At 43.9% G+C, this 23,743-nt stretch overlaps 1 protein-coding gene across 9 annotated transcripts in view; it reads left to right on the forward strand.

Annotated features, from left to right (window-relative positions):
- TANC1 (tetratricopeptide repeat, ankyrin repeat and coiled-coil containing 1) overlaps positions 1-23,743 on the forward strand; it is a 251,326-nt gene that overhangs the window by 123,263 nt on the left and 104,320 nt on the right. For 8 of the 9 annotated variants that reach the window (XM_056533507.1, XM_056533506.1, XM_056533508.1 and 5 more), the window contains 3 exons: positions 2,030-2,128; positions 7,639-7,769; positions 13,242-13,431. In XM_056533507.1, coding sequence (XP_056389482.1) covers positions 2,030-2,128; positions 7,639-7,769; positions 13,242-13,431 — 420 coding nt within the window. The remainder of the gene's footprint in view (positions 1-2,029; positions 2,129-7,638; positions 7,770-13,241; positions 13,432-23,743) is intronic. The other variant, XM_056533509.1, reaches the window with a different exon arrangement.

Raw genomic sequence — 23,743 nt, forward strand, 5'->3', positions numbered from 1 at the left:
AGGGCAGGGTGAGAGTTGCAACACAACAATGCCATGTCAGGGCACGATGGGAGTTGTAGTTTTGCAACAGCTGGAGAGCCGTAGGTTGGGTACCACTGCTGTAAACAAGCTACTACAGTATATAGAGGATTAATATGCAATGAATGGGTTGCTTTTTCGATGTGTGCTCCACCGAATACCCACTTACTGATTGACAAAATATGTAAATAATCACCGCGTGAACACGCTCTTAGGGGGAGATTTATTAAAACCCGTGCAGAGAAAGACTGGTGCAGTTGCCCATAGCAACCAATCAGATGGCTTCTTTCATTTTTAAAGACACTGTGAAAAAGGAAAGAAGCGATCTGATTGGCTGCTATGGGCAACAGCACCTCCCTTCCTCTACCCAGGTTTTGATGAATCTCCCCCTTTAGTGTTCCCAACCCTGTGACTCTCAGCTATTACAAAACTACAACTCCCATTATGACACGACAGCTGAAGGCATTCTTGGAGTCGCCCATAGCAACCTATCCGATTCCAGCGTATGTTTTTAAAAAGGCCTATGAAAAGTAAAAGCTGGTATCGAATTGGTTGCTATGGGCATCTGATCCAGAATTCCTTTGCACAAGGTTCAATACATCGCTTCCCCCCCCCCCCTGCTTTATTGATATACAGCTGTGTAAATATCTAAGGATAGATTAATAGAGTATACTACTGTGTATACACGCCAAATCAGACGCAAAAAAATAAAAAATAAATATATATCCAAAGCAGCAGGAAGCAGCACAACCCAAGGGTGAGAAGGTAAGGTGGGTGCCGTCAGAGCAGACCCGGTCACGGTCCATCTATTGATGCATACAAAGAGGTTCCGTAGCACTCAGGTGAATTCAAAAAAGTGATTTATTTATCCCATGTAGAAAAAAGGTAAAACAACGTTTCACCGGTCTCACACCAGCTTTTTCAAGCATGCTTGAAAAAGCCGTTGTGAGACCGGTGAAACATTGTATCACCTTTTTTCTACATGGGATAAATAAATCACTTTTTTTTTTAATTCACCCGTAGTGCTGCAGAACCTCTTTGTGTGTGTGTGTGTGTGTATATATATATATATATATATATATATATATATATATATATATATATATATATATATATATGGTCTTTAGACCGAGTGCTGCGTTAGCATATCAGTAAAAGTGGGTGGGGCCTAATAATCATAGCGTGGGACTTATCCCTGTACCAGTGCAGAATAGCAAATTTGTGCAACCTTTTTTGTGCAAATAGGGCCTTTGAGCAAAAGAAATTGCAACATGTATATCTATATCTACCGTGTGTATAGATATACAGATAGCTATAAATGTAGAAATATATATATAACACTTTAACTATATCATTAACTGAAACGTTTGTGAAAATAAATAATTTTTTCAAAAAGATGGGGTGGTAGTTAAAGAACGTGTATAGTATTTGAATTGTCCAGTCACATACACTACAACAGCTGATTTAGGGCCGTTCGCCATTGTGAATCCCTATAACCCGTCCTTGCACCAGCTCTTTATGGATAATATTGCGTTGCCGGGACACCAGATGCTTACCCCATTGTGCAGTGCTGGTGAATGAGCCTCTCTGTTCTACTGTGTTAGCTGCTTGTTACACTACAACTCCTATCCTGCACCTGGTGGGAGTTGTTTCAGGTGGCTCAGTCCCTGATACCTGTGCTGTGAAGCCTTTTAGGAGGCTATAAGTGTTGTGCTGGGACATTTGCCCTTGTCTGGAATGTGTCCATCCTCTCCTCTGGGAAGGCTTAGCCGCCGCTTGTCATCTTCCTGGGCACGGTTACATACCAGGGATGACTGTGGCGGCAGCCTGTAGACAGCTTTGAGCTGTCAGTGGACGATCATGGTGCTTCCTTCTCTGCAGAGCTTGTTGTTTTTTTTTTTTTCCTCTCTCTGAGCCTAATCTGACTGTGAGAACTGAGGCGACGCGTCATGAAGCTCTCACACATCCCATCTGGGAAGAATAAGACATGCCCAAACCTTATTCATTGCAGGGCCAATGAGGAAGCCCAAGTATGTTGAGAGTCCGCGAGTGCCAGGAGATGTAATGCCATTGAGAAAAGTCTCCGAGTTGCCGGACCCCAACCAGAATGGTGAGTTGTCTTCGCATTTTACATTTTGTCTTTCTTTTTTTTCCTTTTCACATTCTGCAACTTTCAGAAAACTTTTCTATGAATGAAAACGCTGGCAGGCAACTTTAAGACGTGACAGCTGTCTACTATATCTCCTGCTTTGTGTATTAAAGCTTTGGGTGTGTGAAGCCCGGCAGGTTAGACATGGCCCTTTTTTTGTATTCTTCCATATGTTTTATTTGGCTCCCTCAACACCTCAACCTGCAAACCCCTGTGCATTGTAATCTGTGAGAAAAAAAAACACCTTGATTTTCCTGTCAGTGCAGGGATGCAGCGCAGAGATTGGGTTACCCGGTTGCTATAAAGCAGTCCGCCACGGTGGTATTAACAAATTTAGCCGCTTTAATACTACCCCCCTACGTTCACGTCGGCACCAGCTGTTGCTTCCAGCATTCCGGAAGGGGTTAATTTTTGGAACGGTTGAGAAAGGCGGTCAGGAAAGGGTTATTTTTTTTCCTTCTTTTCGTTAATACGGATCAGAATCCAAAGCAAAAGTTTGGCACGGCCGAACGGTATTGCCCGGGAACTGCCTAACAACTTAACCCTGGCAACTAAAGTAATAAGGAGATTCTTGGGTTCCTCCAAGTTGTTGGCATTGAGAGCGGGGAGGGGGTTAACCAGGCTTCCTCTCCTCTCTAGGCAGCTGCTCATGGGAAATCTCCAGGCGTGACAGGCTCCGATGCATCAGGGGTTAATGCGAGCATTCACGGTTTAGATCATGAGGGGAGAAGTCGAAGCGGCATAAATTATATTGTTTTTTTTGATGTCTCAGAGACTTTTTGTTGCAGGGTAAGATATGGATTGTCAGCAGATCCGGCAGTGGTGACAGTCAGCGAAGAAGGTGGGTGGGGGGGGTAGAGTTTATTTGCGGACAGATTGCAAAATCCTGAGCTGTGTGTGACTAAGGTAGAAGTAAAAAGTGACATTGGGTCCAGTTAGGGTAGTTTCTGATTTTCTGACAAATTTGGGGTCTTGGTTTAGGGTATGTTTTGCAGCAATTTTTGCAAATTTGCGTAAATTTCTGTGAAGAATCCTCTGTGACCAAACACAATTAGATCAGTGTTTCCCTATTAGTGTGCCTTCAGCTGTTGCAACACTACAACACTTCTGGCTGTCTGGGCATGCTGGGAGTTGAAGTTTTGCAACAGCTGAAGGCACACTGGTTGGAAACCCAGCATTAGATCTAAGTTGGACCATCTAATGTATATGGTCAGTGTTTCCCAACCAGGGTGCCTCCAGTTGTTGCAAAACTGCTACTCCCAGCATGCCCGGACAGCCGTTGGCTGTCCGGGCATGCTGGTAGTTGTAGTTTTGCAACAGCTGGAGGCTTCCTGTTCTGAATCCTTTGTGTATGGTGGTCTTCCGGCTCTTCTCTGACATCTGTCCAGACATGTTTGCTTTCAAATGCCTGATCCTATTGTTGTTGGAGAGCTGTGTCTGGCATCGGCTCTCTCGTTTCTATCCAGTCCTAATGCATGCACGCTCGGCAGAGTGTGCATGTGTATGAGTAGATTGGGAGCTGTCAACTGAACAAACATTTGGCCAACAGCTATCTAAAATTTACAATATGGCCATCTGTGCGGCCCTCCGCTAAGGGAAGTAATTAAAAAAAAAAAAAAAAAAAAAAACAGTGCCACACCTGTCCACAGGTTGTGCCTGGTATTGCAGCTTTAGCCTCATTCTCAACTGAACTGCACTTCCGGACACCAGTTGTGGAGGCCAGTTTGCGAACGTGCCAACAGGATGTGCAGCTATATTGGTTGTCCCCATTGAATTCGCTTCTCAGCTATTTGGTAAAGGTGTTCTCGCCATCAGCTAGATGGGCTAGGGATGGGGAAACATATAGGCCCGAAGGGGTATTCCCCCACGCCATGATCTCGATATGGGTGCAGCACCATCTTATAAAATGTATGCCATATTTAGTAAATGTCCCAGATGGGAATACTCCTTTAAATGACTGTCTGTAGCTCCTTATCTAGCTACCACATTCAAGTCCTAGTATGTGGGAAACAGAACTTTGTGACCGTCTCTGTGTATATAACATCTATTTTTGTACAGTATATTGCTTTATCCCATCGATCATCTTCTGCCGCTTCCCGACAACTTGTGTTAGGAATCGGCTCTTGAAGGAAATCTGTCAGCTGTATTTGGTACTAAGAGCTACAGACACTGTTGGGTAACTGTTAGGCCCATTCACACTACTAATTTTTTCGAGTGGAATTCCACTTCGGCACAGCAGCCTCCCATTTTTCTCAATGGCATTCTGCTACACAGTTTTCACCAAGAAATTCCGGATTCCAAACATGTTCATTCTTTTGGCGTAATCTGCTGTGAAATGCGTTGCCTACCATTGAGCATTTCCCAGCAGTCCTGGCTCGGGCCTAGTTTTGCCGGTACCTGCTCCAGGCGGACAATCTGCCCGGAATATCTTCTGTAGTGTGAATGAGCCCTTAGCGTATAAAAGTAAACTGTATCTAGCCTGGCGCAGAAGGTTGTTGCCAAACTCATACAGTCATATTTTTTTTTATTTCTCAACCAAGTGTCAAGGAGGTAGAGCCGAGCAATGCAAGTGCCACATTCTGGCGCATCTCATTGCTCGTCACTACACCTTCCAGCCCCTCCTAGATTGTAAGCCGAGCTCTGTACATCAATCAAGTAGTGGCTGGGAGGTGAGGGCCAGCGAGGAGGCATGCCAGAATGTGGCACTTAAGCATCATGGTGCTGCCTCTTTGACACTTGGCTGAGAAGCCAAGCAGCTCTTAGCAGCAATTACAGCTGACAGATTCCTTTTAAAGGGGTACTCTGGTGAAAAACATTTTTTTTTCCATATCAACTGGCTCCAGAAAGTTAAACAGATTTGTAAATTACTTCAATTAAAAAATCTTAATCCTTCCAGTACTTATCAGCTGCTGTATGCTCCAGAGGAAGTTGTGTAGTTCTTTCCAGTCTGACCACAGTGCTCTCTGCTGACATCTCTGTCCATGTCAGGAACTGTCCAGAGCAGGGTAGGTTTTCTATGGGGATTTGCTCCTGCTCTGGACAGTTCCTGACATGGACAGAGGTGTCAGCAGAGAGCACAGGCAGAAAGGAAATTCAAAAAGTAAAGAACTTCCTGTGGATCATAACAGCAGCTGATAAGTACTGGAAGGATTAAGATTTTTTTAATAGAAGTAATTTACAAATCTGTTGAACTTTCTGGCACCAGTTGATTTAAAAAAAAATGTTTTCCAGTGGAGTACCCCTTTAAGGGTAGGGTCACACATAGCGCATCCGCAGCATGAAATATTTCACGCTGCGGTTGCTCCGACAGCAGTCACAAGAGCGAGCTCCCTGCTGCAGCTAGGTAGCTCTGTGTGTCCGCTCACAGGGGCAGATTTCCCACTGTAGACACAGTCCCTGCCCTGATGTGCAGCGGGAAATCCACCTCTACAAGTAGATACACAGAGCTACCCGGCCACAGCTGCCGTCAGCACATCCGCAGCATGAAATTCACTGTGGATGCGCTACTTGTGACCCTACCCTAAAGGAACTTTTGCTGTGGTTGAGCATGGTCTATTGCATTGGTCTTCAAACTGCTGCCCTCACTCTGTTGCAAAACTACAACTCCCACCATGCCCGGACAGCCTACGGCTGTCCGGGCATGGTGGGAGTTGTAGTTTTGCAACATCTGGAGAGCCGCAGTTTGGAGACCACTCGTCTATTGTTCCCTGTTATCAGCCTTCCCCCAATCTTACTTTCTAAAATCCACCACCCAATCATTTACCTGTAGACATGTGATTATTAGTTTTATGGTGATTTAATATAGATTATTTTTTTTATGGTTTTATTTTACCCCCAGTTCCTCAGTGTAGACTATTATTGGCATCTGGTCCAGTTACTTTTGTTTCCCTTTGCCCCCTTCCTTTGGGACCCGTTTAGTGGAAACGTCGACTAACTTGTCAGTCGGCTTTAATCTGCGCTCAATAAATATGAAATGACGGCTGGTGACAAGCCTGGGATGTCTCGTCTGCTCTGTGGCGGCTTTGAAGTCCTGCTTTTGAGGGTTAATTAATTTGCCTTTGTATGCCAGGGTTCACGCCAGCATCCCCAGATCTGACAGCAAAGCGGGCGTAATTGGCATACGGCTATTGAATGGATATAGGGGGGAGCAGGCCGGGACAGGGCTGACAATGGGGCCGCCCTGGTTCTCGAAGGACCCCATACTATCCGCTAATAAATCTTCTGCTACATACAGTAGATACAAGGCTAAAGTGGTTTAAACGACTTCCGCTTGCTCTGTAGGCGAAAACTTGAGAGTTCAAATGTTAAAATTAGGACTTTGGTTTTCTTGGGCATTGATAACGATGTTTATTCTCATTCATAATGACCCACTCATGACCCGGATTCCATTCAAAATCCGGCAAAAAAAAATTTCTGCTTGGAAATTCCTTTGCAGCAGAGTCGCATTGTTTTTATGCACCATGCACACGGCGGAATATTCATGGCGGAAATTTTGTGATTTTATTTTATTTTTTTAAACCCCATTGCGCAAAAATTTGCGACTTTTTATTACCCCAAAAATTTGGGTAAAACTAGTGCTGCATAGTGCTGAATATTGCTGCATATAAAATCTGCAACTCTTAAAGGGGTACTCCACTGGAAAACATTATTTTTTTTTAAATCAACTTATGACAGAAAGTTAAACAGATTTGTAAATTTCTTCTATTTAAAAATCTTAATCCTTCCAGTACTTATCAGCTGCTGTATGCTCCACAGGAAGTTCTTTTCCTTTTTGAATTTCCTTTCTCTTTGACCACATTGATCTCTGCTGACACCTCTGTCCATATCAGGAACTGCCCAGAGTAGGAGAGATATGCTATGGGGTTTAACTACCTGGCACCAGTTGATTTAACCTGACCCTGTGTCATATTGGGTTGGTCCCGGCGCCTAGTAACGGCCGGGACCTGTGGCTAATGCCGGACATCACTGATCGAGGTGATGTCCGGTATTAACCCCTTAGAAGCGGTGATCAAAGTTGAGATCCAGGCTGGAGCAATGGAGCACCGATAACACAGGTCAATGTTATGCTATGGCATAGTTCAGGAAGTGGACAGAGCAGGAGAGGTTTGCTAGGGGTTTGCTAGGTGTCAGCAGAGAGCACTGTAGTCAGACAGAAAAGAACAACAACTTCCCGTGGAGCATACAGCAGCTGATAAATACTGGAGGGATTAAGATTTTTAAATAGAAGTAATTTACAAATCTGTTTTACTTTCTAGCACCAGTTGATTTAGAAGAAAAGTTTTCCAGTGGATTATTTATGAAGGATTCACTGTCAATTTTGACCTCCCTTCAAATGGGGAAAATCCACAATAAATCCGCACCAGATCCAACGCAAACAATGACATATTGCAGTTATAAAATCTGCATTGCATGCAGCTGAAATCTCAATGTCACCCTCAGTTTATTTTTTATTTTTTGTGTTCTCTGTCTAGAAGCCGCTCTGGATAAAAATTCAGGTTGTTCTCCCGCAGCTCAGGAGCTCATGACCAGACTGGGATTCTTGTTGGGCGAAGGGATTCCGAACTCTGCTCGAGTATCTATGGATGAGAAGAATGAGACTATGGTAAGCGGGACACTGGGCTCTTACTAGGTCAAGTCACCCAGTGTTAATAAATTACCCTTCTTCCATAATATCCCACCCTTTTTTTCCCGACTGTCAAGTAAAAGGTGGTAAAACTGCTCCCAAACTGCTGTCCAAGAAACAGCGCCACACTTCTCTTTAGGATGTGTCTGGTATTGCAGCTGCATGGCATACAATTGAATGGACATCAGCTGCAATAGCAACCACTGCCCTTGATCCATTTATTCTGTGCATTCCCTTTATTGGTCTATTCACACGTACGGTATTCTGCGCAGATTTGATGCACAGGATTTTCTGCGGCAGATTTCAATGTAAACTGAATGACTGGACAAAAGTGAAATCTTACGCATCAAATCTGCGCAGGATCTTTAGAGGAATTTTTTTTTTTCAAGTAAAGTTATACAGTCAGAAAGTTATACAGATTTGTGAATTACTTCTATATAAAAATCTTAATCCTTCCAGTACTTATCAGCTGCTGTATGCTCCAGAGGAAGTTGTGTAGTTCTTTCCAGTCTGACCACAGTGCTCTCTGCTGAGACCTTTGTCCATGTCAGGAACTGTCCAGAGTAGAAACTAATCTCCATAGCAAACCTATCCTGCTCTGGGCAGTTCCTGCTATGGACAGAGGTGTCAGCAGAGAGCATTGTGGTTACACTGGAAAGAACTACACTACTTCCTCTGGAGCATACAGCAGCTGATAAGTTCTGGAAGGATTAAGATTTTTTTTAGTGAAGTGATTTCCAGATCTGTATAACTTTCTGGGACTAGTTGACTTGAATTTTTTTTAACCACTTTAAGGAGGTTGATGTTGCAGTATTGTAGCAGATTTTGGAAAGGTGACTTTATATGACATCATCAGGGTTTCTTTAATTACTATAATTCATTAATTTCTCAATTTGTAGTTTCACTGTATTGAACTTTGAACAAATGTTGGAAGGTGACCATGGCCCTTTAATGGGGTACTCCGCTGCCCTGTGTCGGAAGCTCCGCTCCCCAGCGTCCGGAAGTTTATTGTTCTGGACGCTGTGTGCGGGCTTCCGTGTTCAGGGCCGCCCCTCGTGACGTCACGCCCGCCCCCTTTGTGACGTCACACTCGCCCCCTCAGCGAAAGTCTATGGGAAGGGGGCGCGATGGCCGACACAGGGCAGCGGAATACCCCTTTAAAGCCCATACTTGCTTTGTAGCTATTCGTTGAATTAGGCTACTTTCACAAGCCATTTGTCTCCGGCAGTGTGAAGCCCATTATTTTAGGATTGCGAACAGCAGAAGAAAGATTTGTGCTCGCACTCATTTTTCTTCCTCTACTCGCCGCTAAAAAATAACTGGTCCGTTTTCGGCCTGATGGACCTGTTGGTGACGGGTCCTGATTGCAGTGTGAAAGGAGCCGTAGTGATACTACAAATAATTTAGCTTTTGAACCCTGTGCACATTGGTCTCCAACTTTTGGCTCCCCAGCTGTAGGGAAAAGATGACCCTCAGCCTTTGGCAGGTTGGTAACTACTGCTATAAAATATCTACCGTATATACTCGAGTATAAGCCGAGTTTTTCAGCATGATTTTTCGTGCTGAAAACGCCCCCCTCGGCTTATACTCGAGTGAACTCTCCGACTGTCAATCCCTTTCTGTAGTTTTCAACCTGCGGACCTCCAGATGTTGCAAAACTACAACTCCCAGCATGCCCGGACAGCCATCGGCTGTCCGGGCATGCTGGGAGTTGTAGTTTTGAAACATCTGCAGGTCTGCAGGTTGAAGAACACTGCGGCCTTCGTCATCATCCAGACACCCCCTTTAGTTTTCTACTCACCTCCCCTTGGTGGGAAGTTAGGGTGAGCTGGTCCGGGCCATCAATGCTGCAGGGACCGTCCGGTGGGGAGGGTTAGTCGTTCTGGGCTGTCCATTTTCACCGGGACGTCCCTGCGCATGAACGTCCCTGTGCGTCGTCGTCAAGGCAACGTCACTAGTCCGGGGCCAGGCCCGGAGCGGAGAAGAGGACCTCCCGGTGAAAATGTACAGCCAGGAACGACCAACCCCCCCAACCGGATGGTCCCTACAGCATAGATGGCCCGGACCAGCTCACCCTTCCTTCCCACCGAGGGGAGGTGAGTACAAAACTAAAGGGCGGTCTGGATGATGACGAAGGCCACAGTGGTCTTCAACCTGCGGACCTCCAGATGTTTCAAAACTACAACTCCCAGCATGCCCGTACAGCCGATGGCTGTCCGGGCATGCTGGGAGTTGTAGTTTTGCAACATCTTGAGGTCCGCAGGTTGAAGACCATTGCAGGGATTGACAGGCGGAGATGATGAAGGGGTGGGGGGGGGGGGTGATGATGACGGGGGTGTTAATGGGGGTGTTAATGATGGGGGTCTGGATGATGACCGGGGGGAATGATGACAGGGGTCTGGATGATTACATGGGGGGGATGATGTATTTCCCACCCTAGGCTTATAGTCGAATCCATAACTTTTCCTGGGTTTTTGGGGCGAAATTAGGGCCCTCTGCTTATATTTGGGTCGGCTTATAATCGAGTATATACGGTATTTTATATCTATTATGGCAGGGAATGACTGCTGTCCAGAGTTTGAGGTGGTCCATGGAGGATCCTATATACAGACTGCAGCCGTCTATTTCTAGGTTTGAATGTAGTGGAATGACAAATGTTGTCTTACAGGGAATGAAATGTGATCCTCAGGACCTTGCGGAGACAAGTGTAGAGATAGCAGACAAGCTAGGATTGTCCTCTGCACTGCTGAAGGTTCTCTAGATATTCACAATAAATCAATTGTACAAGCCTGAGGTTTATTTAATCCAATAGGAGGATTTGGGAAATTAAACCGGAATCCACATGTTAGTGTCCTGCAGGATGTAGCATGTCATAACTAGATATATAGATAATAGGGCTTAGGAGATCAAGGCACATGTGTTTGGTTGACCTTCAGATCCCTTTTGGATGACACATTTTTGGAATAGATCTTTCCCCCTAGTTATATCAGTATTTAAATATTAATTTTATTTATTATTATTATTAGATTTTTACAGGCCAATAGCCACTTTATCTGCTTGTATTATTTTGCATTCATATAGTTGAAGGGTTGCTTAGGAGGGGGAAAAAATGACATGTTTTTAAATACACTGGTGCCATAAAGTTATACAGATTTGTAATTTACTTCTATATAAAAATCTCAATCCTTCCAGTAGTTATCAGCTGCTGTATGCTCCAGAGGAAGTTGTGCAGTTCTTTCCAGTCTGACCACAGTGCTCTCTGCTGACACCTCTGTCTGTGTCAGGAACTGATTATAGCATGTGCAAATCCCTATAGCAAACCTCTCCTGCTCTGGACAGTTCCTGACACGGACAGAGTTGTCAGCAGAGAGCACTGTGGTCAGATTAGAAAGAACTACACAACTGCCTCTGGAGCATACAGCATCTAAGTACCGAAAGGTTTAAGATTTTTTTTAATAGAAGTAATTTACAAATCTCTTTAACTTTCTGGCACCAGTTGATTTGAAAAAAAAAAAATTCTTCATCCAGATTACCCCTTTAAGACATCTTCATATTATTTAAAAAGGGGATTAAAAAAATTATAAAATAAAATAATACCACATTTGTCCTCTCTGGACAACCCCCCCTACTTGTTAATCTTATTGTACGGGGACCTTTTTATTACAAAGATCGCAACACAATCAGCTGCAATCTGTAGAGATATCTAGTTGTAAGTGTTCGGTCTCCCTGCAGCGCCACCACTGGGAAAATAAATCATTACACAGCGTCTATTCAAAACAGTGTGTTGTCTGTGTGATAGGAGACAAAGCAGGTCCTCCAAAGTGAGAGACGCTCTTTGTTACTACTCTTCCCCCTCTGTCCAAAAGATTCATAACAGAGGGTCTGCCCATGATGTTCTTTATAACCTCTCTCTCCTTCCTGACCAAGAGAAAGAAGTTTGAACTCTCTAACAAGGTATATAAAATAGGATTTTAAACCAGCATACCTTTCTTGTAAAAATGGCGCCGCACCAGACTATGTATTAAATGTGGCATTAAAGGGTTGCTCCGCTCCCCAGCATCCGGAACATTGAGTTCCGAATGCTGGGTGCGAGCTTCCGTGTTCACGCCCGCCCTCTCGTGATGTCGCACCCTGCCCCGTCACATCAACCCCCGCCCCCTCAATGGAAGTCTATGGGAAGGGGGCACGACTTGCATTGAGGGGGCGGGACGTCACAAGGGGGCGGGCGTGAACACGGAAGCCCGCACCCAGCATTCGGAACTCAATGTCCTGGACGCTGGGGAGCGGAGTAACCCTTTAAAGCTCAGATATATTGAAGTGAATGTTGTTGAGCTGCAATACCATCCACAACCTGTACATATGTGTGGCACTGTAATTAGAAGGAAATCTTATCCTTTAATCCAGTGTTTCCGAAAGGGTACCTCCAGCTGACTACATCGTAAGGTGCTAAATTCTACGTTCAGCTATGTTCACACATATGTTTAGACCAGCGTTTCCCAACCAGTGTGCCTCCAGCTATTGCAAAACTACAACTCCCAGCATGCCCGCACTGCCGTTGGCTGTCCGGGCATGCTGGGAGTTGTAGTTTTGCAACAACTAGAGACACGCTGCTTTGAAAACACTGCTGTTTTCCCTTGTCCAGGATTCAGAGGGCTTTCTAAAGGGAAGGGGGAGGCTGATCCATGAGCAACAGCTATTGTGTATACCTCTGTTGTCTATATACTGATGTTACCTTCACTGCACTCCTGTCTGTGATAATACAAAGGACACTGCTGGAAAGTGATCTGTACAGAACAGAAAGTCTCATCTTAGTTTTGCCCTAGTGGCCAGAATGGAATCAACTATAAAAATAAGCCATAATCCTGCTTTCCTAGTGTCCTGATTGACAACTTTGTCCTGTTGTCCAGCATTATCTTTGTTCCACCCCCGCATCACTGTGTGGAGGAGCTGATTTGCCAATCGGCATGCAAGAAAAGTTGGGTTGTTCCACGATCTCTATGGGAGCTTTTAACAGCAGCAGGGCTCAAGTCCTGCAGGAACGCATGGAAACGGAGTTCCTGCACTTTTTCCAGGTCAGGAACACTGTCCCCATTTGCAGGAGCCCTGCAGCACCAGCCCTTGAGTGGAAATCATGGGTGGGTGAGTGAGTTCCCACACTTTTTTCCCCCAGAACTTGACCCCTGAACGGCAGCCATATTTTCACCCAGCTTTCTGTAAAACAGATATATAAGAAAGAAAGTGTTGAATCGAATTTTTATTTTAGGAGATTTGCGTTTTGACAGAACGCTGTGTAGTTGCCTGTAGGGGCCGGAGCGGACTTGATGTGCAGAAATGAAGACTCTCAAAAATAGCCGAGGTGCTAAGTTGGTGCTAATGACACGACGATGAAGAAGATCTTTGTTACTAGGTCCTGTATATCCACCATGGTAATGAGTTGTTGATTTCCCGCAGTGTACAGTGACAAGTCACGGGATAAGTCCCTGCTCTACACTCACTAACAGCACGGCCTCCCCGAGCACTGCCAGTCCCTGCTCCACACTGAACAGCTGCATCAGTAATACTGCGCCCAACAGAACCAGTCCCAGCGGAACCATCAGCAGTCCCAGCTCCACACTGGAAAGCAAAGACAGCGGCATCATAGGTAAGAGCACCCGCCGGCCTCCATACTGGGATTTACTACTATTTTTTTGTTTTTAAATGTGTTTTATAGTGATGTAAAGTTATACCAGGGCATTGGCTGCAAGCGCTTAACCCAGTGTTTCCCAACCAGGGTGCCTCCAGATGTTGCAAAACTACAACTCCCAGCATGCCCGGACAGCCTTCGGCTGTCCGGGCATGCTGGGAGTTGTAGTTTTGCACCACCTGGAAACACCCTGGGTGGAAAACACTGGCTTAAAGGGGTACTCTGGTGGAAAACCTTTTTTTTTTTAATCAACTGGTGCCAGAAAGTTAAACAGATTTGTAAATTACTTCTATTAAAAAATATTAATCCTTCTAGTACTTATTAGCTGCTGAATACTACAGAGGAAATAATTTTCTTTTTGGAACACAGAGCTCTCTGCTGACATCACGAGCACAGTGCTCTCTGCTGACACCTCTGTCCATTTTAAGAACTGTCCAGAGTAGGAGAAAAGCCCCATAGCAAACATATGCTGCTCTGGACAGTTCCTAAAATGAAATAAAAGAAAAGAAAAAACTCCAAGGTGGCGCTGTTCCAGCAAAAACATAAACTTCTGGTATTTCGCTTAAAAAAAACATATTTATTAATAAAATCAGTTTAGCAAGCCCATAACAAAGCAAGACGCGTTTCGGGTCCCTGCATGCCCTTCCTAAAATGGACAGAGATGTCAGCAGAGAGCACTGTGGTCATGATGTCAGCAGAGAGCTCTGTGTTCCAAAAAGAAAAGAATTTCCTCTGTAGTATTAAACAGCTAATAAGTACTAGAAGGTTTAAGATTTTTTAATAGAAGTAATTTACAAATCTGTTTAACTTTCTGGCACCAGTTGATTTAAAAAAAAAAAAAAAAAAAGTTTTCCATGGGAGTACCTCTTCAATGACCCAGCCTTTTTTGGCGTTAATGACTCACCCCAATTTTCTAATCTGGCCTGTGTCTATAATGGTGCGTTCACACGGCCGTCTGTCCCTGTTTTTATTTTTTTATCCCCGTTTCGGTTCCGTCCTTGCAGGCTGTAAACGGATTAAAAACGGTTTTAAAAAAATCCCATTCATGACAATGTGATTGTAAAAAAAAAAAAAAAATAAGTTTACATCCGTTTGTACCCGTCTGCGCTTATTTTCGGTTTTTTTTTGACGGCAGAAAGAACGGCACATGTAGTATTTTTTCTTCTGTCATAAAAACGGAAGAAAAAACAAATACAGTAAATTTAACATTGAAGTCTATGGAAAAACAGATGAGCCTTTAATGTCATCCGTTTGCATCCGTTTTTTTCAATACGTTTTTTGATCCGTTTTTACTTCTGAGCATGCTCAGAACAAAAAAAAAAATTCGGGGGGGTTTATTAACTGAACAGTAACAGATCCAAACAGATAACATCCGTTTGCATCCGTCTTTTTTTTAAAGTCTGTTTTTATTTTTGACGGGAGAAGAACGGGACGGGTCTAGACGGCCGTGGTAATAACTTTGGAATGCTTTTTTCTTGTTTTATTGTTGATACATGCATCAGTTTTTGTGAAAAACTTTAAAATATTTTGGAAAAAAATTGCAAAATTCACTGTGCGGTAAAAAATGACGCAATCTGTACGAATATGTTGATTTTTCAATTCATATAACTTTTTTGTGTTTCTTTTCTCCTTTTAAATCACAGAAAAAGACTAAAGCAAATATTTATTAAATTCTATGAAAAGAGGGTACACCTCACACAAATATAAATAAAGAGCAAAGTGAAAGCACAATTTAAAGGGCTACTCCGGTGGAAAACATTATTATTATTATTTTTTTAAATCAACTGGTGCCGGAAAGTTAAACAGATTTGTAAATGACTTCTATTTAAAAAAAAATCTTTCTCCTTCCAGTACTTTTTAGCACCGGTATGCTACAGAGGAAATTCTTTTCTTTTTGAATTTCTTTTTTGTCTTGTCCACAGTGCTCTTTGCTGACACCTCTGTCCGTATCAGGAACTGTCCAGAACAGGAGAAAATCCTCGTAGCAAACCTACGCTACTCTGGACAGTTCCTGACACGGACAGAGGTGAGAGCACTGTGGACAAGACAAAAAAGAAAATTCAAAAAGCAAAGCATTTCCTCTGTAGCATACAGCTGCTAATAAGTACTGGAGGGATAAAGATTTTTTTTTTAAATAGAAGTCCTTTACAAATTTGTTTAACTTTCTGGCACCAGTTGATTTAAAAGAAATTGTTTTCCACTGGAGTACCCCTTTAAAGGGGTGCTCCGCCCCTGGACATGTTATCCCCTATCCTTTTGGATAGGGGATAACATGTCTAGGGGTGGAGTGCCCCTTTAATATTTGGATTTTTTTTGATACAATGTTTTTTGATCTGACGATACTGATAATTTTGTTGTACCACTGACCAGAATTATCAGTAACAACATATGCCAACGGGTGGCGCTCTGTTTTCCCATTTTAATAATTTACGATAATCGCTTGATCAGACTCCATTGCCTGTTCTTTTATAGCGTTAGGAAATGACCTCCTGTTTGTTGCATTGCTGTTTAGGGCGCCTCTATACATAACACAACGGGTTGTTTTTGGTGGAATAGATGTATATAGAGTGATATTTGAGCCATCAACCCTATGAGTGCAGATACTTGTATGTGCTGAATGTCTTGCAAGTGCACAGTTACCTCCCTGGTGGATTTGGGGCGTCTCCTGGGATATAGGTTTACTTTACTATGGTAACTTACCTTTCACTGACTTTTCCAATCCCGTCCACGGAGATGTAGATAGATGACTTGTTTTTGTTTCACATCTTTAGTGTTTAGATCTGGAATGTATTATACCTTTTCATATTTTATCCACTCTAGTCCAACTCATAGATTAAAGTAGTTTTTCCCAACCAGGGTGCTTCCAGCTGTTGCAAAACTAAAACTCCCAGCATGCCCGGACAGCCTTCGGCTGTCCGGGCATGCTGGGAGTTGTAGTTTTGCAACAGCTGGAGGCACAATGGTTTGAAAACACTAGATTTAAAGGGGTACTCCGGTGGAAAACAATTTATTTTAAATCAACTGGTGCCAGAAAGTTAAACAGATTTGTAAATTACTGCTATTAAAAGATCTTAAAGGGGTTATCCAGGAAAAAAACTTTTTTTTTTAATATATATATATATATATATATATATCAACTGGCTCCAGAAAGTTAAACAGATTTTTTCATTACTTCTATTAAAAAATCTTAATTCTTTCAGTACTTATGAGCTGCTGAAGTTTAGTTGTTCTTTTCTAAGTGCTCTCTGATGACACGTGTCTCGGGTACCTCCCAGTTTAGAAGAAAATCCCCATAGCAAACCTCTTCTACTCTGTGCAGTTCCCGAGACAAGCAGAGATGTCAGCAGAGAGCACTGTTTCCAGACAGAAAACAACAACTCAACTTCAGCAGCTAATAATTATTGAAAGGATTAAGATTTTTTTTTAAATAGAAGTAAATTACAAATATGTAAAATTTTCTGGAGCCAGTTGATAAAGTTTTTTCCTGGAATACCCCTTTAATCCTTCCAGTACTGATCAGCTGCTGTTTACTACAGAGAATTTCTTTGCAGTCTGACCGTGCTCTCTGCTGACACCTCTGTCCATGTCAGGAACTGTCCAGAGCAGGAGAGGTTTGCTATGGAGATTTGCTCCTGCTCTGGACAGTTCCTGACATGGACAGAGGTGTCAGCAGAGAGCACTGTGGTTAGGCAGAAAGGAAATTCAGAAAGAAAAGAACTTTCTCTGTAGTATGCAGCAGCTGATAAGCACTGGAAGGATTAAGATTTTTTTAATAGAAAGAAATTTGCAAATCTGTTTAACTCTCTGGCACCAGTTGATTTAAAATAAATTGTTTTCCACCGGAGTACCCCTTTAAGGATTAGATTTTTGTGAAATCCAAACTCAGCTGAGGGTCAGGGAAGACCAGCGGTATCAGTCTGACAATCCCGTCCTCGTGCTGTCAGCATTAAATGGACATTTACTAAGAGAATAATTTTTTTCGTTTTACTTTTATGATTTACGTCACAAATTGAGAGGTTAACAAAACACAAGGCCTGTGAATAAGATGCAAATCTAACTTGGGTTCAATCAATGGGCACATTTTTTAAGTGGTCATTGTCAGGAAACAAGGCTCCTACTGTGTGCAGAATTTTTTAAGGGATATATGGCGTATCCAGTTAGACTGTAAATCCGTCACTGAACATAGAATCTCCCTTTGTTCTGTACATTTATGGTTTCATAGCTAATACAGTTACAAAATACACATGTCCGTCAAGTTTAACCAAGGAGGGGAGAAGATGGATAAAGGGAAGGGGTATAGGTGGATAAATGGGAGGAGATGTGATACTATATGTTTACATAGGGACTAATGTTATTTAGTTCTAAAAATGTATGTTAGGGCTCGATAACATATGTGTTAGCATTATGAGCTCTTGCTCTTCGATTTCCTTTGCCATTGGTCTGGTTACGTGCTTCGATAGAGATCGGCTCCCTCCTAGGTTCCTCAGCAGAGGTCTACTTCCTGCTTGGTTCCTCAGAAGAGGTCTGCTTCCTGCTTTGGTTCCTCAGAAGAGGTCTGCTTCCTGCTTTGGTTCCTCAGAAGAGGTCTGCTTCCTGCTTTGGTTCCTCAGTAGAGGTCTGCTTCCTGCTTGGTTCCTCAGAAGAGGTCTGCTTCCTGCTTTGGTTCCTCAGAAGAGGTCTGCTTCCTGCTTTGGTTCCTTGGCAGAGATCTGCTTCCTGCTTGGTTCCTCAGAAGAGGTCTGCTTCCTGCTTGGTTCCTCAGAAGAGGTCTGCTTCCTGCTTTGGTTCCTCAGAAGAGGTCTGCTTCCTGCTTTGGTTCCTTGGCAGAGATCTGCTTCCTGCTTGGTTCCTCAGAAGAGGTATGCTTCCTGTTGGGTTCCTCGGCAGAAGTCTGCTTCCTGCTTTGGTTCCTTGGCAGATATCCGCTTCCTGCTTGGTTATTCAGAAGAGGTCTGCTTCCTGTTGGGTCCATCGGTAGAGGTCTGCTTCCTGCTTGGTTCTTCAGGAGAAGTCTGCTTCCTGCTTTGGTTCCTTGGCAGAGGTCTGCTTCCTGCTGGGTTCCTTAGCAGAGCTCGGCCTCCTGCTTTAGTTCCTTGACCGAGGTCTGCTTCCTGTTGGGTTCCTCAGTACAGGTCTGCTTCCTGTTGGGTTACTCAGTACAGGTCTGCTTCCTGTTGGGTTCCTCAATAGAGGTCTGCTTCCTGTTGGGTTCCTCAATAGAGGTCTGCTTCCTGTTGGGTTTCTTGGCAGAGGCCTGCTTCCTGCTTTAATTCCTCAGTACAGGTCTGCTTCCTGTTGGGTTCCTCAGTACAGGTCTGCTTCCTGTTGGGTTCCTCAGTACAGGTCTGCTTCCTGTTGGGTTCCTCAGTACAGGTCTGCTTCCTGTTGGGTTACTCAGTAGAGGTCTGCTTCCTGTTGGGTTTCTTGGCAGAGGCCTGCTTCCTGCTTTAATTCCTCAGTACAGGTCTGCTTCCTGTTGGGTTCCTCAGTACAGGTCTGCTTCCTGTTGGGTTACTCAGTAGAGGTCTGCTTCCTGTTGGGTTCCTCAATAGAGGTCTGCTTCCCGCTGGGTTCCTCAGCAGAGGCTGATTTCTGGTGGGTTCCTCAGTGGAGACCTGTTACCTGCTAGGTTTCTCGGCAGAAGTCTGGTCCCTGCCGGTTTGCATCCTCTGTCTCCTGCCAGCTTTCACAGCAGTTCCTGACGGGTTTTTCAGCCAAGGTCTGGTTTCTGCTGGTTTTCTTGCCATTGATCTGGTTCCTACCAGGTTGCTCACCATTGCTTTGGTCCCTTTCAGATTAAATTTTTCTGGTTTCTCTCGAGTTTCTCCCCATTACTGTGGTCCTTTCCAGGTTCCATTCCTCTGGTCACTCTCGGGTTCGCCATTGCTGTGGTCCCTGCTGTGTTCCTCACAATCGCTCTGGTGCCTTTTGGGTTCCCCCAGGCATTGGATGGGATCTTCCTGGGTTTGTTGCCTGTGGTCTGGTGCCTGCTTGCTTCTATGCCAGGGTCTTGACAGTGAGGTGATGGATCTTTTATGACTTGCTGGATAAAACCAGATACTCCAAAGTGCAAAAAGCAACATTGTGCCTTTGGCTGCTGTCATATTAGGCTCTCTCTACAAAGCATTGTCCTTTCTTCTCATTATAAATATATGATGTCTTTAATGTAAATTGGACTGGGAGTCTCAGTGGTATTCGACTAGTCTAGGAGAGATAACTGCACTGGAATGAGCAGGTTTCGATTTGATTTTAAAAGCCAATTATCACCTCTATATTCTTTTACCTTATCTGTAATTATTGCTGGGAGAGAGAATATTACAATGTGTGGAAGCAAATAACTTCTCTTCGGACCCCTGAGAGCAAAGATGAGCAGCGTCCCCCCCCCCCCCAAGCTACATTAATGGCTTCTGAAACAAAACCCCCTTTTTCTTCCAAGCTGTTTCCTGATGAACAAATCCCTAATATACGTCCGACCTTCCATAAATGTAGGTTCCTATCTATCTGGGATATTAAAGAACAATAATTTGTCTGCCCCTAAAACAGGACCAATACATTTGCACATGAAATCCATTTGCTGGTTTTGACAAAGCGCGGATATAGAGCACAGGGGATTATTTGACCAGACTGACTAAATTGAAGATTATCTTTGGGGATTTGGCACATGTAAGCAGTATATTAGGAGCATAAAAAAAAGAAAAACTTAGGAATGAAAGCCATTCAGTGCATGTAACAGAAAAGGAGGCAAACATACAGTAATACATTGTGGAGATACGTTTTCAAGTACATGTTTATTTTGCAATCCTGAATTTCCGTTTCTGCTTGACATTGATATACAAAGCAGTTACAGAAACAGAACTATTAAGAATGATCCTATAACTCATAAAGTTTTACAAGGACTCTGGAATTTCCCACATTCTGAATCCAACAAAGCTCCATCACCTTAGAAATATCTCCCCTAGGCGGCATTTAAGGGGTTATCCACCATAAGGTGATTTTAGTAAGTACCTGGCAGACAGTCATGGACATGCTTAGGAAGGATCTGCGCTTGTCTTGGGGCTAAATGGCTATGTTGTGAGATTATAGCTTTTTGTGAACTGGTATTTCCTATGTGAGTTTTCTTCTTTTGCCTACAAATCCCATAATTCCATTTCCCTCCCACCCACACATCAGCCACCCCACCTATTGCAACATAAATGAGCTGCATCCATTCAAAAGACCTGTGGTTTTCAATCAGGGTGCCTACAGCTGATGCATTAGTTGCAGACTGCTCTCTCCACCCATTGAAGCAGACAGGCTCCTTGTCATCAGCGGACTAGTGATGTCAGGTCTCGGCCGCATTGCAAGCTGGGAAAAATCAGTCATTTTGTATGCTGTTAAAAATAAATATTGAGGTGAAAATCACAAGAATTGTGAGAAAAACCGTGACACACAGGTACAGACACTATATTATGAACTACACTAACTTTACAGCCCCTGTAGCATAGACAAATAAAAAAAAAATTCCTGGAATACCCCTTTAACACATCTGTATGATCAGTCTTTGTAAGGACCATATATCTCATAGGAAAAGCCCAGGGTAGTATCATAGGGAGGGCAAATGCTTGGGTGACTTGACCAAATAGTTTTCTTCAAGATTATAACTAGCCAATTGGTGGGGGTCTAGGGGATGAACCCCAACAGACGTTCTTTGTCCCCCCGCTTGAATGGATTGGCAGCGTGTATGCTCAACCGCTGTTTCATTCACTGCCCTCCTGCTGTTGCAAAACTACAACTCCCAGCATGCCCAGACAGCCTTCGGCTGTCCGGGCATGCTAGGAGTTGTAGTTTTGCAACAGCTGGAGGCACCCTGGTTGGAAAACACTGGTCTATACAAACTAAAATGTCCTTTTTCCCTGTGCTGTTAGGTTATCTTGTCTAGCTCTGTGTATTTCCATTCCTACAAGTGCCCAAAAATCAGACTTCTTAGCATGTACTTACTAAGATGTAGAAGCACAACCGTGTCATCCCGGGTGCCAGGCAGACAAGGGGATCCTTGTTTGAGAGAGAAGGCTGCTCTTCAGTCTCATAGTCCTAAGTTTGCTGTCTGTAGTCCAAATAGCTTTAACCCTAGTCCTTTCTATGAATACATGCAAAGCTTGAGCCATATTCCTAGCCAAAGTATTCCTCAACGTGTCAACAAGATCTATTGGGTAGAAGCCGTACACTGTTTTCCCGGAACTATATTGTGTGATGAGGATGGTACACAATGTCTGGTAAAATAAGTGTGGTTTTGCACCGAGAAATAAAATCCCTGTAAAGTGCTTTCTCTTAAAGCAGTCGGTCTCCAAACTGTTGCCCTCCAGAAAACTACGGCTTCCAGCATGCCCGCACAGCCAACAGCTGCTGGGAGTTGTAGTTTTGCAACAGCTGGAGACACACTGTTTCAAAAAATATTGCCTTAGGGCTCGTTCACATGGGCGGATCCACAGCGTATTTCACCCTACGGATCCGCCAACGATGGACCCCTACAGTTTGACTCAGATGTGCCTGCTCGGAGCGGCAGCTGCCACCAGCAGACACACTGCAATGTGCAAGTCGCCGCACGCATACACAGTATACTTGCACATATTGCGGCTGCTCTCAGCCTAGCGGCCGCTATGTTTGCACGTGCACCACGCATGCGCGCAGCGACTCCCACATCGCAGGAGTGTGTCTGCTCGTTGAGGTGGATTTCCGGTCCGAGCAGGCACATCTGGAGGCAGCACTGTAGGGTCCATTGTTGGTGAACCCTTAGGTTATAGTCACACGGAAGAATTTCTGCATGCGGATTTCCACATGGAATCCGCATTAAATCAAACCAAAGACCAATAGACTTCAATGGGATTCCGCACTCCCATGCACACTACAGAATTTCCGCAGGTGGACATAGAATTGGTGCGGATGTGTGGAAATTCTGCTGTGTGATTATAGCTTTAAAGTGTCGCTTTAAAAAACTTTTGACATACCAAAAGTTTTGATCAGTTGGGGACTGAGTCTTCAGACCCTGACTGATCACTAGAAAAAACAGGTAGTGAAGTGCACACGAGTGAGACAATCCCATAGACTTTCATTGTGAGTTTGTCTTGCTTGGCACTCTCTTCTCCCAGCTGATTCTAGCGATCAGTCGGGGTCTGAAGACTCTGACCATGAACGATCAAAACTTTTGCCATGTCCCTATAAAATGTTAATGTTTTGGGACAGTGTTTATTTAATGAGTCATGAAAAATTAAAGGGGAACTCCGGTGGAAACAAGTGGAAAACAAATGTTTTTAAATCAACTGGTGCCAGAAAGTTAAACAGATTTGTAAATTACTTCTATTTAAAAAATCTTAACCCTTCCAGTACTTATCAGCTGCTGTATACTACAGAGAAAATTGTGCAGTTCTTTCCAGTCTGACCACCGTGTTCTCTGCTGACACCTCTGTCTGTGTCAGGAACTGTCCAGATTAGAAGCTATTTCCCATAGAATACCTCTCCTGCTCTGGACAGTTCCTGACATGGACAGAGGTGTCAGCAGAGATCACTGTGGTCAGACTGGAAAGAACTACGCAACTTCCTCTAGAGCATACAGCAGCTGATATGTACTGGAAGGATTAAGATTTTTAAATAGAAATAATTTACAAATCTGTTTAACTTTCTGACACCAGTTAAATTGAAAACATTTTTTTTCCACTGGAGTACCCCTTTAAGCCAAACCAGAAAATCATCCTGAAGGAAGAGAACCCATCACAGCTGTTTTAGGGGGCACTTGCGCTAAACCTGTAGAAAGCACGGTGCAGAGAGAGAAGGCCTTTGATGTGGGTCTTAGCAGGTAATGTGTCTCATTTATATGGTAAATGGGAGTATGCTCGGTAAGAAACCCTAAAACCAGTCCAGAAAACGAAGCCAGATTAACTCCGCGCAGATCAGAGAGGAGTGTGAAGAGGAGCGAGTCATCTTGGGTGTATGCGGCCCTATATATCCTATCCTTATTGCATTAGCCTGAAGGCTACGCTGACAGTCCCACTTGTATTGTGAGTGTGCGTGTAGCAGCCACAGCCTTCATTTTATTTATTTACATTCCTGTGATGTGAGGCCGGTCGTATCGCTGTGGAGGAGTCAGATCTCAATGAGTTTCTGGAGAGTGTTCCTGTTTAGTAGTAGTTTTATCTCTATAAGATTTCATCAGCCTTGGAGTTGCAGGTATTATAGGCACGGGCAACTCTGCGCAAAACACTTCTGCTACCAGCCGCACCGTGTATGGCCCGCCAAC

Source organism: Hyla sarda, chromosome 8, assembly GCF_029499605.1.
Source record: "Hyla sarda isolate aHylSar1 chromosome 8, aHylSar1.hap1, whole genome shotgun sequence".
NCBI lineage: Eukaryota > Metazoa > Chordata > Amphibia > Anura > Hylidae > Hyla > Hyla sarda.